The sequence below is a fragment of the Saccopteryx leptura genome, chromosome 1 (assembly GCF_036850995.1).
Source record: "Saccopteryx leptura isolate mSacLep1 chromosome 1, mSacLep1_pri_phased_curated, whole genome shotgun sequence".
Classification (NCBI taxonomy): Eukaryota; Metazoa; Chordata; class Mammalia; order Chiroptera; family Emballonuridae; genus Saccopteryx; species Saccopteryx leptura.
The window spans coordinates 195730014-195746151 of NC_089503.1; the positions used below are offsets into that span (position 1 = coordinate 195730014).

A 16138-nucleotide genomic window follows, 5' to 3' on the forward strand; every position below is an offset into this window, starting at 1 on the left:
GAGCCCTCCCTCCAGACCACCCGCCTCCTGCCGTGAACACCCACCCCAGCCCCTCCCCACTGGTCCCAGCGGGTGGGCAGGGGCAAGGGGCTTCCCTTCAGCTTCTTCCTGTTGCTCTCTTGAAACTCTGCCCCCAGATACTCTTGTCTGCTTATTGAATGCATGTTCATGTGTGTGAAGCTCGCGGGTCCCCCAGCACACTGAGGGTTTCACGTATGCCGCAGAAACAGCTCTCCCGAACGAACATGGCTGCTTGTCGTTAAAACACGGCCTGTGTGCCGAAGTGACCGATCCACAGGGTCGTTCCCTTTGAGCTGTGACCCAGAACGTGCGGCTTCACTGCCTTCTGCCTTCCCTCTCCCCTTCCGTTTCTTCTGCACAAGTTCCTGCTGCAGGGGCAGAATCCACGAGACATGCGTGCGTTCAGTTTTAAAAGGAACTTGGTCCTCCCTCTTCCTACGACTGACAATCGGAGCATAAAACCAATTTTCAAAAATTGAAACACCGAGTCTGTGTTTCTAAACTTCCCAAATGAGAGCTTCTCGGTTCCCAAGTTCCGAGATTGTTTGCCGATCTTCGCTTTATGAAGGATAAGAGTTTAATTTCTAGTCCCTTCTTAGAACGTGTGAAGGAAGGAACATCATCCCTCTTGTGTTCAGAGGTGACCCCCCTCTCTTTTTAACGGAGACCTGTGCAGACCAGGGACTCTGCATAGACATCTGTAGCCCCCATGGTACTGTGTGTCTCCTGTGACATTCCAGCGCCCACAGGGTCATGGGAGAGATGGCGGTACCAGGCGAAGGTATCACCTTACTGTGATGAGCCGTACAAGTGCATTCTGTGTGGTGCTGGATGGGAGCCTCCTAAGGTGATTTCTTTTTTGTGGAGAGACTCTTGCAAAATTATCAAAGAAAATCCGTAAGAAACGGCAGTTGTGTGAGTCCGTGGAGACCCTAAATTTATTGCCTCGTCACCAACCAATTTCAAACCACTGGACAGTGATGGGTTCCTTCATAGAGATATCACCTCCTCTGCAAAAAAGAAAAAAAGTGCTGCATGGACTACGTGCAGGATTTCAAATAAAAATAAAGGCAACCCAATGAAAACAACAAAATTGCTAACATGTCTTAGGTTCTTACAAAAACTCCTAATTTGGCTGTTGCTTTATTAAATGTGAACACCCACCCGTTGGCCATTATGAAGTCCGTCCTGGTTTATGCTCTCATTTGTCTGTTATCCACTCTTTCCCTAAAGTCCCTCCAAAAAAACCCACAAAAAACTTGCGAGGCGCCTGCTGACCGAATCCTCTCTCCTCAGCGTGTCTCCTTGTTGCTTTTTTCCTGTTTGTTTTTATTTTGGTATCATGAGTCTCTTCAGGGAGAAAATGCTGTTGAGATAGGGTGGCCAGGGAAAATACAGGACTTCCAGTTAAACTTGAACTTTAGGCAAACACCGAATGATCGTTTTCAGTGCACGTATGTCTCGTGCATTTGTTAGAGACATTGACTGATCCTGAAGTCATTGGTTGTCATTTGTCTGGAATGAAAACTGAGCTGAAGTTCTGTATTTTTTATTTGTTAAACCTGGCCGCGCTACATGGGGAGGAGCTCGGCTTTCTCCCGCACAGACCGCCTGCGGCCTCCTTGTCTCTGGATGGGAGAGTCCACGGAGGCAGGTCCCATCCTCTGGGGAGCTTTAGTCCCTGCGTGAACCTGTCTGCTTGCTGTGTCAGCCTGTCCCTCCCCGACTGGCCCTGGCGCCTCTGTGTGCTGCCTGCCACTACGTCACATTTTTGGGGTGTGATGCTGTCTGTCCTGGTGCTTCTGACTGAGGCAGCAGAATGAAGTCCCTGTAGCTGTGGGCGGAGTCTGTTTTAACACTGAGAAGAAGGTCATGATGTGGAAGTCCCTCCTTTGGACATGAGCTCACCCACCTCTTGCCAGACTTGTTCTTGTTCCACCTGTGAGGCGTACTGATTCCTCAGACGCTCAGCTGCACCCCCCCTTTCCAGAACGCTCACAAGAACCCACTCATGTTCGCGCCAGCATGGTCACTGGCACCCGGAGTCCAAAACCACACCAGGTGGGTCCCCAGGGCGGTGCCCTGGTAGCTAGTGTTTGTTCTCACAACCATCAGTGGATTCCCAGCTAAATTCTCACTTTGTATGGTGTTGAAGAAGTTTCCCCAATCCTTACAGTTAATTAACTTGATAAAAAAAAAAAAAGGCAACAGTGTTGAATAAGATGAGGTGCCCAACAGTCAAGAAGTGGGCATTATTGGTTAAAACTATCTCTGTCCTCTCTCATTTAGGTATAAACAAGGGTAATGTAGTGTAAACAAGGAAGGGGAATTTGCAACAAAAGTTGCTACCCCCACATCATTAACTAAGAATCAGACTAGGCCGCTGTTGGGAAGGGAGTAGGTTTACATATGTAACTTTTCTTTGAATACAACAGTTAATCCTTTAGATTAGGTTGTATATATGTCAATTTCAAATGTGTCAACACGTGAAAATAGCTTATTTAAGTCTAAAATAAGGGTATTGGAAATGGAAAGACTAATACTGGAAACATTTTAGGTTTTGAAAACTTCTTACTGACCAACCTTGGCTTGTAAAGTAAACATATATTTGTCATTAAGTAGGTACTCCTGAGGCCTCTTTAACTTCACTTCTGTTAAGGAAATTACTTTATTTTTTGTCTTGATTGCTACCAAAATTAGTAAAACTGCTATACTTTTATAAGACCTAAAAATAGAGTAAAATTTTGTTTTGTTTTGTTTGTTTTTTTAATATTTAGAAAATTTTAGCTTTATCTACTTAGAAACAGGTTTTAAGTGATAGCGGAAACAGGTTAGACATCATGGGTGTCCAGAGAGGACAAGTCTTTCCTCACAGCCAAAGTTGTTACTTTAATATGTCCTTTTTATGAAACTATACACTCAGATACATTTCCTTTACAAAAGGCAACATAGATCATCAGAAAATGAGGGTGTTGGAGGATAAATGAGGCTTCAATAAAAGAAAGTTAAAGGTAGACGTCCGGTTCAATGCTTTCAAAGTCAACTCCTTTGCAATGAAATCTCATGACTTGATAAAGAATGTGGCCTCTCAAAACCTAAAATTTGCCTCAGTCTTCTAGATATAAGGATGTGTGGTGTGTGTGCGTGCATTTGTGTATGTGCATGTGTGTGTGTGTGTGTGTGTGTGTGTGTGTGTGTGTGTAAGGAATGAGAAGAAATGATTTCCTGGGATTTGTCAGATGTATCCAATGACCATAACCAACTTTAAGATTTGTTGAATTTCCTGGCTTGAGATCAGCCTTGTGTGACTAAAAACACTAACTCTTAGTTCAATGCTGCGTTCTTTCCTAACTATACAGTTGTCTGACTGAAGGAGCCTCTGCCTCATTCAAAATGACTTGCAGCTTTAAAAATTTGCTGGTTAAAAAAAAAAAAGACAAAAACCCCTGATTTTTTTTTTAAAGAGTCTACTTAACAAACTTCCCAACGAGAAAATTCTCTATCCCTACTGTGGGGACTCGTTGCCCAGCCCTGCCCACCCCAGCAGGCACACTGCTGACAGCTTCTTTGCTGGTCCCTCAACAGCTTCCTCAGATAACATCTGTAATTAAATATGCTCATTAATAAAAAGTCGGGACCTCCTGGGCAGGTCTGATCTTGGACGGACAGTCACTGTCCAGTCTCCTAACACAAAGACAGACCAGATGTCAGATGGTAATTTAGTTCAGAGATAAGTTTTGAGTTCCAGAACTGAAGGACCTAAGTGAGGAGCAATCATGTGACTCTTGGGATGTGTTGACTTGACCTCAGGCGTCTAGACTTCCTCACAGAGACACGATGAGGTAGTCATCACGCCGTGGAGTGTGACAACGGCGGGTTTTAGAGTGAAGGACAAGAGGCAGCTTTCTGTTACCAGATTTAAGTCCTGCTGAGTTGATTATGACACTTGGCCTCAGGGTATCCCGGACGTGCGGGTAAGTTCACTGGTCTGTTGTTGTTGGCAGAGAATAAAAGGAAGCTTGTTTTGCCCCTTATGAAGCCGGAGAAGACACACAACCATGTTCTCCCTGATTTAATAGTAATGGAATGGTTATGCCTCTCCGTAGACTTCTGAGACCTGGGGTCTACCGCTGAACCTCGCAGAAGGGCATTTTGTTCTTGACTGCCTGGCACGGTGGGCTCACTGATGGCTCCATGCTCTTGTTTTCCCGACAGCGAGGGGAGACGGCACTGCACATGGCAGCCCGGGCGGGGCAGGTGGAGGTCGTGCGGTGCCTGCTGCGGAACGGCGCTCTGGTTGACGCCAGAGCCAGGGTAGGTGCCGGTGTCCAGGCCCCTTTCTTGTGGGCACGCGTTCCACCTTCCGGGAGGGGGGGGTGGCACGCGGGGATGTCAACTCAGTAACCACGTTTCAGGCAGAAAGGGAGCAAGCAGAATAGGGACAGTGGAAAATGGACCCCAGTGGCGGAAACGTCAGACTTTGTAAACATGCAATTCAGGATCTAAGAAATCCAGCACTGACGACCGTGTTAATCATTTTTACCTGTGAAAACTCTTGCACGGCCTGACCAGGCGGTGGTGCAGTGGATAGAGCATCAGACTGGGATGCGGAGGACCCAGGTTTGAGACCCTGAGGTCGCCAGCTTGAGCGTGGGCTCATCTGGTTTGAGCAAGGCTCACCAGCTTGAGCCCAAGGTCACTGGCTTGAACAAGGGGTCACTTGTTCTGCTGTAACCCCCTGGTCAAGGCACTTATGAGAAAGCGATCGATGAACAACTAAGGAGCCACGACAAAGAATTGATGCTTCTCATCTCTCTCCCTTCCTGTCTGTCCCTGTCTCACATGCGCGCACACACACACAGGTCTTGCAGGTATATCTATTTTCATGAGCTGAGAGCTTACCTGATGCAGAGGAACTGTGCACACCGCGTCCGTTTCTTAACCACCAGAGCACGTGTCCACAGATGGGTCTTCCTCGTTACTTAAACACACACGGTGGTCAGAGCGGGGCTGTTTCCCCGTCACCTGCTGTACTTTCCATAATGAGTTCTCCCCCCTTCTTCCTTGGGTTGACCTGTCTGCACAATCTTCTTCTCCTGTCCAGAGCAAGAGACTGGGCCCGGACTTTGGCCGGATTTCCCGTTTCTAATTGATTCTAAGTCCCCCCACCGCAGGCTGGCTTCCCGTCTGGCATCTCTTTCCTGATGCTTTCTTACCTTCTTCCTCTGCACGGACGTCCCAGTGGGTCCTGTCGACCCTCCGCGCCTTCTGTCTCCTTTACCAGGTCCGCCCCAGCCACCCCCACGTGTGTCTTCGGGGTCTTGGGGACTGTTTCACCGCTCTCTCTTCTTCCTCACTGTCCGATACCCCTGAGCCAGAACTGGCCTTGCTCGGATCACTTTAGGAACAGTCATATTGGAATGGAGATGGTTCCCGTTCCTGTTTCCACGCTGGTCTTCACTGTTCGCGGTGAGGGCTGGGCTCAGAGACCTGGATGCTCCTTTCCGGACGTTCACACCGTCCTCTGCGCGAAGTTTGCAGCGTTTTCCCTCAGAACCAGGGATGCGTGGCGGCCTTGACCTCACTTTGTCCTTTTAGCGTTCAGCACCTTCCTGTACGTGGAACGAGTGGGTGTGGTTTGTGTTACTTGTACTCGTCGCTGGTGTTCTGTGTTCTTATGTGTTTAGAGCTTCTGTTATTCAAACTGTGTTTTTCCCTGCTTTGGCATTTTTCTTTTTCTTTTCTTTTTCTCCCCTGAAAGACTATTTTTAGAGCAACCTTAGATTCACGCTAAAAAGAGGAAGATACAAAGATTTCCCGTACGCCCCTGACCCCCACGTCCACAGCCCCCACAGTGGCCACGTTTGTCACATCTGATGAACCCACACGGGCACGTCCTCGCCACCCGGAGGCCACCGTGTGCCTCAGGGTCTCTCCTGGCGCTCACAGTCTGGGTTTCTTTCGACACAACTCTTCGTCCTCATTGTCCCACAGAGTCTCTCGCTCTCCTGTCCCCAGAACCTTCTGGGCTCTGCTGTTCCCTCTCCTTTCGTGGTTATCTGCACTCAGCGACTTAAAGTGTCTCTCACCTGGCCCGTGAGAGCGGGCCTGAAACGCTGAGGTCGCCGGTTCAAAACCCTGGGTTTGCCTGGTCAAGGCACATAGGAGACTCAGCAATCAATGAAAAGTGTTTCCCATTCTCTTGCAAAATAAAAACACTTAATCTTTTTCTATATTCACATTTTAATGTTTTCTATTTTAAATGGAAATTTCTTCCTTTTCCTGTGTCTCTGCCTATTTTTTTACTGTCCATTTAGCCTGTTATTATTGCCTTCTTCCTCTGTGGTTACCACCTGTCATCCCTTCCTCAAAACTACCATCCAGACTCTGTCCTACAAAATATGTTAACTTTTGTGTCTGTCTGTAATATATGCTTGTCTGTATGTGTGCATGTATGTATATATATATATATATGTCTGCACGTGTATATATACGTATATATGTTTGTGTGCATGTATGACTGCATATATTTATGTATGGGTGTGTATGTATGTGTGTATATATGTATGTCTGTGTACTTGTATGACTGCATATATTTATGTATGTGTGTGTGTGTCTGTATATATACTTGTCTATATGTGTGCATATATATGTCTGCACGTGTATATATGTATATATGTGTGCATGTATGACTGCATATATTTATGTATGTGTGTGTATGTCTGTATGTGTGTATATATGAATATAGGTATGTATGGGTGTTTTCAGAATCCAAGAGACTGTGAGTAGCTGAGTGACCACAGACAATCCCAGAGACTCATTTAATTCCTCTTCACCTGTCTCCTCTATAAAAGGGTCTGATAGGATCACATATGCGTCACGCGGGAGGAAGTTGACCTGTGGCGCATTTCTGTAAAGTTCCAGCTCTGCCCCCTCCTCACCCTGAAACTCTTGCCGGCCGCCCGGGTCTCCCCGAGGCTGCTTGGAATTTCCCCCGTGATGCTGAGATGCTGTGGCGTGTGAGCAGCTCCTCCCCGCTCTGCCCCATTTTCTCCATCTGCTCTGGGCCCGGCTGTGATGAAGACGTGTCCTTAGGCTAGCTGTGAGGACAGACTCTTGTCTTCGCCAAGCTGACAGGAGAACGGTTCAACCCGGTTCTCTGAGCATAGAGGCCATTTTCCTGGCTGCACCGGAGGGCTGGGGGACTCCCGAGCCTTGCGGACACATGCTGCTGTCTTGGCCTCTGCGTCCCCTCTGTGTCTTCCCGCGAGAGCACATGGCTGACCCTTCACCCCGTCTGTCTTGCCCGAGCTCCCACCTTCATCAGGATGCAGGTCCCAGACCCGTCAGCACCGCGTCCCGGGGCCTTTGTGAGAATCGGCGTACAATGTCTTCTTTATCCGCAGCCCCTCCACGAGGTTGCGGCCACCCTCTGTGCTGAGTGCTAGCCAAGATTCACACACACACACACACACACACACACACACCCTTTCCCTCTCTCTTGACTTGGTTCCCAGCACGAGCACCGTGCTTTCCTGAACACTTTTGGATGAGAATCTAGGTCTTAGGGCTTTGGGACTAGATTTCTGTCTCATTCAGAACCAAGAGTTGGTTTGTATTTAAATATGAATGAAGGTCGAAGCCTGGGCTCCTGGCTGTGCCCAGGAACAAGGCCGCATTGAGGGAAACTCAGACTTTAAAAAATGTTAAGAAAGGTTTTGTTGCCAAACAGGCCACTTTGATAGCAAAATATAAAATCAGCTGTGGCTAGGGTAGGAGTAATTTCCTTTCTTTCTTTCTTTCTTTTTTTTTTTGTGTGTGTGTTATTCTGAAGTGAGAAGCAGGGAGGCAGTCAGACAGACTCCCTCATGCGCCCGACCGGGATCCACCCGGCATGCCCACCAGGGGCTGATGCTCTGCCCATCTGGGGCGTCACTCTGCTGCAACCAGAGCCATTCTAGCGCCTGAGGTGGAGGCCATGGAGCCATCCCCAGTGCCCAGGCCAACCTTGCTCCAGTGGAGCCCTGGCTGCGGGAGGGGAAGAGAGAGATGGAAAGGAAGGAGAGGGGGAGGGGTGGAAAAACAGATGGGCGCTTCTCCTGTGTGCCCTTGCTGGGAATTGAACCCAGGACTTCCACACACGGGCCGATGCTCTACCATTGAGCCAACCGGCCAGGGCTAGTGTAGGAGTAATTTCCTTTTGCATAGGGTTTCCAGGAGGTTCCAACAACACGCCACGCAGCATCTGCTGGGTGACCCAGTCGGGCCCCAGGGTCTGCTTGGCGCTGACCTCCGCCTGACTTGAGTTGCAGGAGGAACAGACACCGCTGCACATCGCCTCTCGCCTGGGCAAGACAGAGATTGTCCAGCTGCTTCTGCAGCACATGGCCCACCCCGATGCCGCCACCACAAATGGGTACACGCCGCTGCACATCTCTGCTCGTGAGGGCCAGGTGGATGTGGCCTCTGTCCTCCTGGAAGCGGGGGCCGCCCACTCCTTAGCGACCAAGGTAAGGGATGGCCCGTGTGGCCGTGGGAGGAATCGGGGACCCTCTGCACGCTGCAGAGACTGTCAGAGGGTGGCTGTCCGTCAGGCTCCCCGAGTTCTTTCTCTCCGAATGCTTGAGATGCGTTTTCTCCGGGGCCCAAGGGCACTGGGAGACCCTGTGTCATTTCTGGGGTGGGGGTGCTGGAGTCTGTCTGGTAACCAGCGCCGGTGTTGTGTCTAGCGAGGGCCGTCTGTCCGGTGCCTTAGCTCAGAAGGTTTCCATAAAGCGGAGGCCCCTTCCCTCCCCTTTCCATGGTAAAGTCTAGAACATGTTCCCAGGGAGAAAAACGTAAGATCCCCAAACAGTCGGGGCTGGTGTAAAACTCTCGAGGGAGGGACAGTTGCGTTGAACTCGCCACCCCGTATTGGGCCACAGTTTTGGTAACCCCAGACGTCCACTTTGCTTGGCCTTGCCTCTTCCCAACGCTAGACTCAGCTGCCGCCCCATCTCAGCCGCCTGGTCTTTCCCAGCCACACCCCCGCACAGTGTTAGCGTCTGACCGCACACAGCTGGGCCGGAGATCCACACTCCATGAGGTGTTTCTGTCGTTGGGCAGAGGAGATGCACCAGCCTAAAGTTTACTCAGGTGCAGAGCTCACGCCGGGGCAAAGTCATTTTTTTCTCCTCTTGATTCGTTCGATTTGAAATCCCTGTTTGGATGTGACTCAGAAGAAAACATGAACAGACCCAGCTGGCTGGAGCCAGAGGAGCTGGGCACATGAGAAGTCAAGTAGGGAACAGACGAGGTAAAACCGACAACGGGTGCCTTGTTTCAGGCAAAACGCTGCCCGTGAAGACAGCAGTGACCCCGAGGATTAGGGACAGTCTTTTCTTAGCTCAGAACAGCTCGGCATCAGTGCCAGGCCCGGGCTGCAGGCGTCTGTAGGTGGGCCCCATGGGCCCCTCTGAGCAGGAGGAGCCCTTGGGCCCTTACTCCAGGTCTGGGGGCTGCTGGAGGACATTGCCAATTACCCAAACCTGAAGAGTTGAAAGTGTTGTAAAAATTATTAAAAAAAAAAATCAGAAACTAAGCAACAAACATATAATAAGAACAATAATAATAATAATAATATTTGTAATCATAGTCTCTGAGAGGCTGTGTGATGGCTCACCAGATGAGGGTGATAAGTACAGTATTTTTCGCTCCATAAGACGCACGTAGGGTTTTAAAGAGGAAAATTAGAAAAAAAATATTCTGAACCAAGTGGTGTGTTAAAATACTTAATAAAATAAACCACAATAATATTTCTACAATGTAAACTCAACAGCAGGATTAACAACCACCAGCACTGTTACTAACAAAGGAGAAGAGACTTTAATGTGCAAATACTCTTCTAGTTGTCCGGGAACCCGCAGCAGCTAAAAAAAAAAAAAAAAAAGAACATTCGCTCCATAGGACACACAGGCATTTTCCCCTCCACCTTCGGGGAAAAAAAGTGCATCTTACGGAGCGAAAAATACAGTAAATGAAATTCAGATGCGTAAACCGCAGAAGTAGAGAATAGAGGCGGTCTCTCTCTCCTCTTTCGAAGACTTTTAGGATTTGAAACCGTATCTAGAGCAACCGTCCACGAGGCTGCTGAGCGGGAGAGAGTACCAGGCAGGAGCAGAGGGGGCTCTGCTGGGGGGCAGACATGAGCCCCCATCCATCCCAGAGGGTCAGGGACGGAGGCGGACTGTGGCTCAGGGCGCTTCCCAACCTCTGTGCTGGGGTCTTTGGCAGAGATTCTGTGTGGTTCTGGCTTATCATGGTTTCCACGTGCATCAAGGGGCTGGGTGACAGCTCCTGAGAACTTCCTCCTGCTTGTGTCGGGCGGGGCGGCTGATGTCAACGAAATGGACTCCTGCAAGGACAGGAACCTTCCTATACTTGTCCCACCCTTGAAAAAGCAGGATTCACTCTCATTCACGGAGTTCCATGCACCACATGTTCAACAAGAACCAAAAAAGAAAAACGACGCCCCAGTTGAAAATAATGTGTGTGGTGACCCTGTGGAAGGAGCAGTATCGTCAGGGGACATACTGAGATAGGAGGAGAAGCAGAGTGGCCAGGGCGTGCCTTCACCCACCTGACACGACACGTGTTTGCTGTGGGCTGTGCAGGCCACCCTCTGCACACAGAGCCCAGACAGCCTGGGCGACACGGCCTGGCAAAGGCGATGGCGTTGAAGTCACTGTGAGGGACCGGCTGGCCTGTCGACCTTGTAACCTGAGTCCAGGGACACATGCTAGTCACAGAGCCTGGCGTGAGGCACACAAGACATGCACCTGAACACAGAAACATGTGAGAGAACGACCTTGACAGCAGCTGTGTGTGTGCAGGCGCTGGCCGGATAGCTCAGTTGCTTAGAGCACCATGCTGTAGTGCAGGTGTGGCCGGTTCCGTTCCCTGTCAGGGCAGATGCAGGAGCAGCTCGATGTCCCTGTCTCTCTCTCTCTCTCAAAAAAAAAAAAAAGAAAGAAAGAAAGGAAAGAAAGAAAGAGAGAGAGAGAGAGAGAGAGAGAGAGAGAGAGAAAGAGAGAAAGAAAGAAAGAGAGAGAGAGAGAGAGAGAAAGAGAGAGAGAGAGAGAGAGAGAGAGAGAGAAAGAAAGAAAGAAAGAAAGAAAGGAAAGAAAGAAAGAAAGAAAGAAAGAAAGAAAGAAAGAAAGAAAGAAAAGAAAGAAAGAAAGAAAGAAAGAAAGAAAGAAAGAAAGAAAGAAAAAGCTGTGTGTATTTAGAATTCTGGTGTTATCACCGGAGGGCTGCATTTTACCTGAGGAATTGTACGCAGGGCACAGAGGGTTTTCTGGGAAAGGTGCCTTTCAATTCGTTACTGTTTCTTTTTGTTGTTGTTCTCGGACCCTTTTATCTTGCTGTTTCTGCAAAAGATACAACTCAATTGAATCACCAAAAGTTACTTTTTAATTTTATTTATTTTATTATATATTTTTTTTACCATGACCCAATATTTAAATGAAGAAATTTGCAACTGAGGTCTTAAAAGAAGGACAGAAAGAGGGACCAGAAGGGAGAGCTGCTGTTCTCTTCATCCTCCTGATTTTAGAGGCGAGAAAAAGACAAAACACGGGGCCGTTCCACTGATTGCGGGACTCTGCCTCCCCCACCCGCAGAGTCACTCCTCAGCCTCCCAGCTCTTAAAATAAAATTCCTCTTGTTCAGCCTTTGAGGCCAGAGTCTGGGTGGGGGCCGCGGTTTGTCACCCGGTCCTGGTCATGGCCGGTGCTGCCCCTCTTGGAGGCGAGGCCTCGTTGGCCTCGTGCGTGGACACGTGGAAGGGACGCGTCAGGGTCAGGAAGGTAAGTGCCCCTCTCTCTCACCCTTTGCGTTTCAGAAAGGCTTCACCCCCCTGCATGTGGCAGCCAAGTACGGGAGCCTGGATGTGGCCAAGCTGCTGCTGCACCGGCGCGTGGCGGCTGACTCCGCGGGGAAGGTATGGGGGGGGGGCACGGGGGAGGCGGTGCTCCCGGGGTCCGTCCGCGACCCACGCACACGTGTCCTCGGGGAGGGGCGTCCCTGCCACATGTTTGTGCCTGGATGGTTACGGGGTGTCTGGACCTCCCTGTCGCTCGGCCAGTGTTCCCGGGCGCAGCTGCATCCCTGACGTGGAGTTGCTCAGTTGCTGTTCACTCTGCCCACTTTGTTCCTGTTGACGGGATTAACTGATTAACGTGGACTCGCTCGAGCCCGGTTCCCCGCCTCCACCTCCTGGCAGTTTCAGGGACGCTAATGCCACTCACTAACCAGGACCCCACACCACCCTCCGCAGAATGGCCTGACCCCGCTGCACGTCGCCGCCCACTATGACAACCAGGAGGTGGCCTTGCTGCTGCTGGACAAAGGCGCGTCCCCCCACGCCACTGCCAAGGTGAGGGCGAGGGAGGTCGGCCCGTCACGGGGCCTCGGCGAGCGAGGCTGGGCTCCACGTAGCCCGGTGTGTCTGTCAGCAGGCGGGTCCCAACAGGACCGTCCGTCGCACTAACGCCATCTTCCTCGGTGCTAACATCCCATCTCACGTCTTACGCCCGGAACTCCGGTGGCGGAGTTCAAGGGCGAGTTCCCCAGTGGGCATCCACTCAGGACAGTCACCCCCGTGGAGAGGGCCCTGGACACGGGGTCCTGTGGGGAGAGCAGATAGGCGGGATCGGGAAGGCTGGTTTGGAAGAAAGGAGCCCAAAGTGGGCTATGCAGGCCCAGGTGTGACAGGCAGGGTGAGCCGAGGCACCTGGCTGATCGGATGTTGCCCTTCAGGAGAGAACCTGTACACTGAGGGGCAGATTTTAAGGTTTGGGGCTCCTGTGTCCCCCCCTTCTGCCTCATAGCGCAACATGGCGCCCTGTAATGTGGGTTATCAAGGTTTGGGTGGTGTTGGGAGGACCGTTGCTCTTGACCGTCAACGTGCTTGTAGCTTCCTGTTGACTTCCTCCAGAGATAAACACCCGGGCAGTGGCTCAGTGGACAAGACCTGTTTGTTTATTTTACCTTTTTATTTGTAGAATGGCTACACCCCGTTACACATCGCTGCCAAGAAGAATCAGATGCAAATCGCGACCACCCTCCTCAACTACGGAGCGGAGACGAACATTGTGACCAAACAAGGGGTCACCCCGCTGCACCTGGCCTCGCAGGAGGGGCACACCGAGATGGTCACCTTGCTCCTGGAGAAGGGCGCCAACATTCACACGTCAACCAAGGTATTGTGCGCGCTGGCCTCGGGCCTCAGCCAAGAGTCTTCCGGGTGAGAGTGCACACGTCTGAGATGACCTGCAGGAAGCAGAGGGTGTTCTAGGAGACAGCAGCATCTTGCAGAATTCCAGGGCCATGGGGGCGCCAGCTGTGGGGCCGGGAGAGCCCCGGGCGTCAGCGTCGGCTCACAGATGCGCAGCTCACCCTGGCATCTTGAGTTTTCCCTGCAGGTCCATGTCGGTCATGTCTCTCTGTGTCCTTCTTTCTCTGCCCCTCTGAGCGGCTCTTCAGACAGGCTACCTGGTCACTCCCAAGAACTGGTGTTCCCGTGGCTCAGGCCGTCGGTCTGCACACGGTCCATACCCAGCCGTCCTGCCAGCTGGTCCTAATTCCAAAGTCCAGAGAGAGGTGACCGTTCCATCTGGGGCTAGTCCCTGCCCACTGCCCACATCATTCTCCAGCCTATTGAGCAACAGAGGCACCTCTCCGTGGTGGCTGGGGCACCGGGAAATACAGAGGTCTGAGCCCTCTTCAGCCGGCCTGGGGAGGTGGTCAAGGAACCAGAGTGTGCAATGAAGCTTCTCAATCATTTCAGCTCAAACCAGAGAATGGCCTCTGTGGACACACATAGTAACAGCAGTAGAGTAAGAGTCAGAGCTGCAAGGGGAAAGATACTCACATAGAAAAGTGTGTTGATTTCTACACATACATGTCTGTCTCTACATCTATCTGTCAACTTTCTATTTGTAAACTATTACCTACAATCATCTTTCCATCATCCATCCATCATCTATTTATTTATCATCTATTATCTGTCATCTGTTTATCTCTCTATGTATCTATATTATCTATCATCCATCCATCATCTATTATCATCTATTATCTATCATCTATTTATCTCTCTATGTATCTATATAATCTATTATCTACCATCCATCCATCCATCCATCATCCACAGTCATCTGTCTATCTATCTATCTATCTATCTATCTATCTATCTATCTATCTATCTATCTACCTATCATCCATTTAATCCATAGCTACCTTTGCTCTGTGTACTCACTGAAACCCGTTGCAACCGTGCAAGTCTCAGTAATAACAACAAAAAAACGACAACAGATTTTCCCGTGGCTTTTGAAAAGCAAGTGTCTTCTCTTTCTATTTAAGAGCTACTGAAATCAGCAATTTCACACTTCTCCAAATGACCGTTTCTCAGGAATACCCACAATGGAGCAATGGTACTAGATTCCTGTCCAGTCACCGTGTGATAATAAAATAGAATGAAAAGGCCCTGGCCTTTGAGTAAGAAGCCCTTTCTCCGCTGTCTGGCAGGAGAACGCTCTCCTCTCCACGGGCATTCGGTTCTGAAGGCATGCACGGCTCAAGGTCATGAAATTGTGGACGTGGCTGACCTTCCTCAGCCTCAGCCGGCAATACAGACCAGCCTGCCGGCTTTAACCGGGTGTGCTCTGTGGGCGGGCGGCGGGGGTGACTGCTCCAGAGCCATTCAGTCCACTGCCTCAGTCTGCAGCTGCAGGGTGTGGTGGAGGAGGGGACCCATGGTGTGAATGGACAGAGCCAGTGGGAGCAGAGCCCTTCACTGACCCTCAGGCGCTGACAAACTTCCTGGCCACCGAAAGGGATTCAGAAACACCTGTGACATGGGTTAGGCGATTCAGAGTTTCAAGGTTACTCGTTAATGCTCGTCTTCTTGATGGCAGCCACCCAACCAGGTGGTGCGGCCGCTCGATGGTGGCGGTGGTGGGGTCCCTCACTCCCCTCCTTCCTCTCCGCTCTGTAGATTCTCAGCTGCGCTTCCTCTGCCTGTTCGGTTAAAATAACCCCTTGGTGTAAAATGCCGAGCGTTTTGCCTGAACCGGGGCCATTGCTGACGCTGTCTGTGAAGAATGGGGTGACTTTTCATTGAGCATTCATAGGGTCCCAGCAAACAGCTGGAGAAAACTGTTCGGAACCCCTGTCCTGTAACTCTAAATGGTTTGTTCATTTATTTTTTTACCCTGATGTGCTGTTTTGTTGGTGAAGATACAGATGATGGCCGTGCTTATCAAGTGGAAGTCCTGATTGGTTGATCAATGACATATGTGAGTCAGTAGATTCAGTAGGAGACACAGATGGGGTAGAAGGACTTTGTCTGGAAGCTTGTTTGCAGAGTGACTGCAGGGCCTCAGGTCACAATACAAGTGTCCCAGGTGGAAAACGTGATTTGCTGAACGAGTTGATGAACTGAGACTCTGTCTTGGGTGACAAGTCTCAGTCCCCTGGAGGGTTTTTTTGTCAACTTCAGGAGATGCAGTTTCTGGGGAGAGCTGCAAACTCATGGAAATTTTTTCAGGACAGGACGTCATAGATGACACAGTGTCTGTCCTTCTTCACCCGGGACCCTCTGCTTTCGTTCTGTCCACAGAGTGGACTCACAGCCTTACACCTTGCTGCTCAGGAGGACAAAGTGAGTGTGGCCGACATCCTCGCCAGGCATGGGGTGGACCTGGACGCACACACAAAGGTACAGGGGAGGGGCCGCTGTTGCCGTCTTCGGGGTGGGTCCTGACCCAGATGACCCGAGTGTATGACTCCTCCTCCCCATCAAACACCGGTTCTGGAATGATGATGACTCTTCCTGGAGTCAAGTCCCCGTGGACAGAGGAACAGGGGTCCCAGCTCTGCAGGCCAGAGCTGTGAGCTCCCCGGGTTCTCCTGCACCTGCCTGCCCGCCTCCGCGCCCGGGATGACGCAGCGTTCCCCTTGCCCGCCGTGAGCTCCTCGAGCCCACCTCCCTGGCCTTGTCCCACATCTCTGCCGGACCCTCTCCGGGCTCGTCTCCCCTGCCTGTTGTCAGACCGGCCCTGCCGTCCGTGCCTCTGTC

General features: G+C 50.7%; 1 protein-coding gene across 49 annotated transcripts in view; it reads left to right on the forward strand.

Annotated features, from left to right (window-relative positions):
* Positions 1-16138, forward strand: part of ANK2 (ankyrin 2) — a 380102-nt gene that overhangs the window by 282561 nt on the left and 81403 nt on the right. For all 49 annotated transcript variants that reach the window (XM_066383813.1, XM_066383817.1, XM_066383818.1 and 46 more), the window contains 6 exons: positions 4237-4335; positions 8334-8531; positions 11903-12001; positions 12338-12436; positions 13065-13262; positions 15680-15778. In XM_066383813.1, the coding sequence (XP_066239910.1) occupies positions 4237-4335; positions 8334-8531; positions 11903-12001; positions 12338-12436; positions 13065-13262; positions 15680-15778 (792 nt within the window). The remainder of the gene's footprint in view (positions 1-4236; positions 4336-8333; positions 8532-11902; positions 12002-12337; positions 12437-13064; positions 13263-15679; positions 15779-16138) is intronic.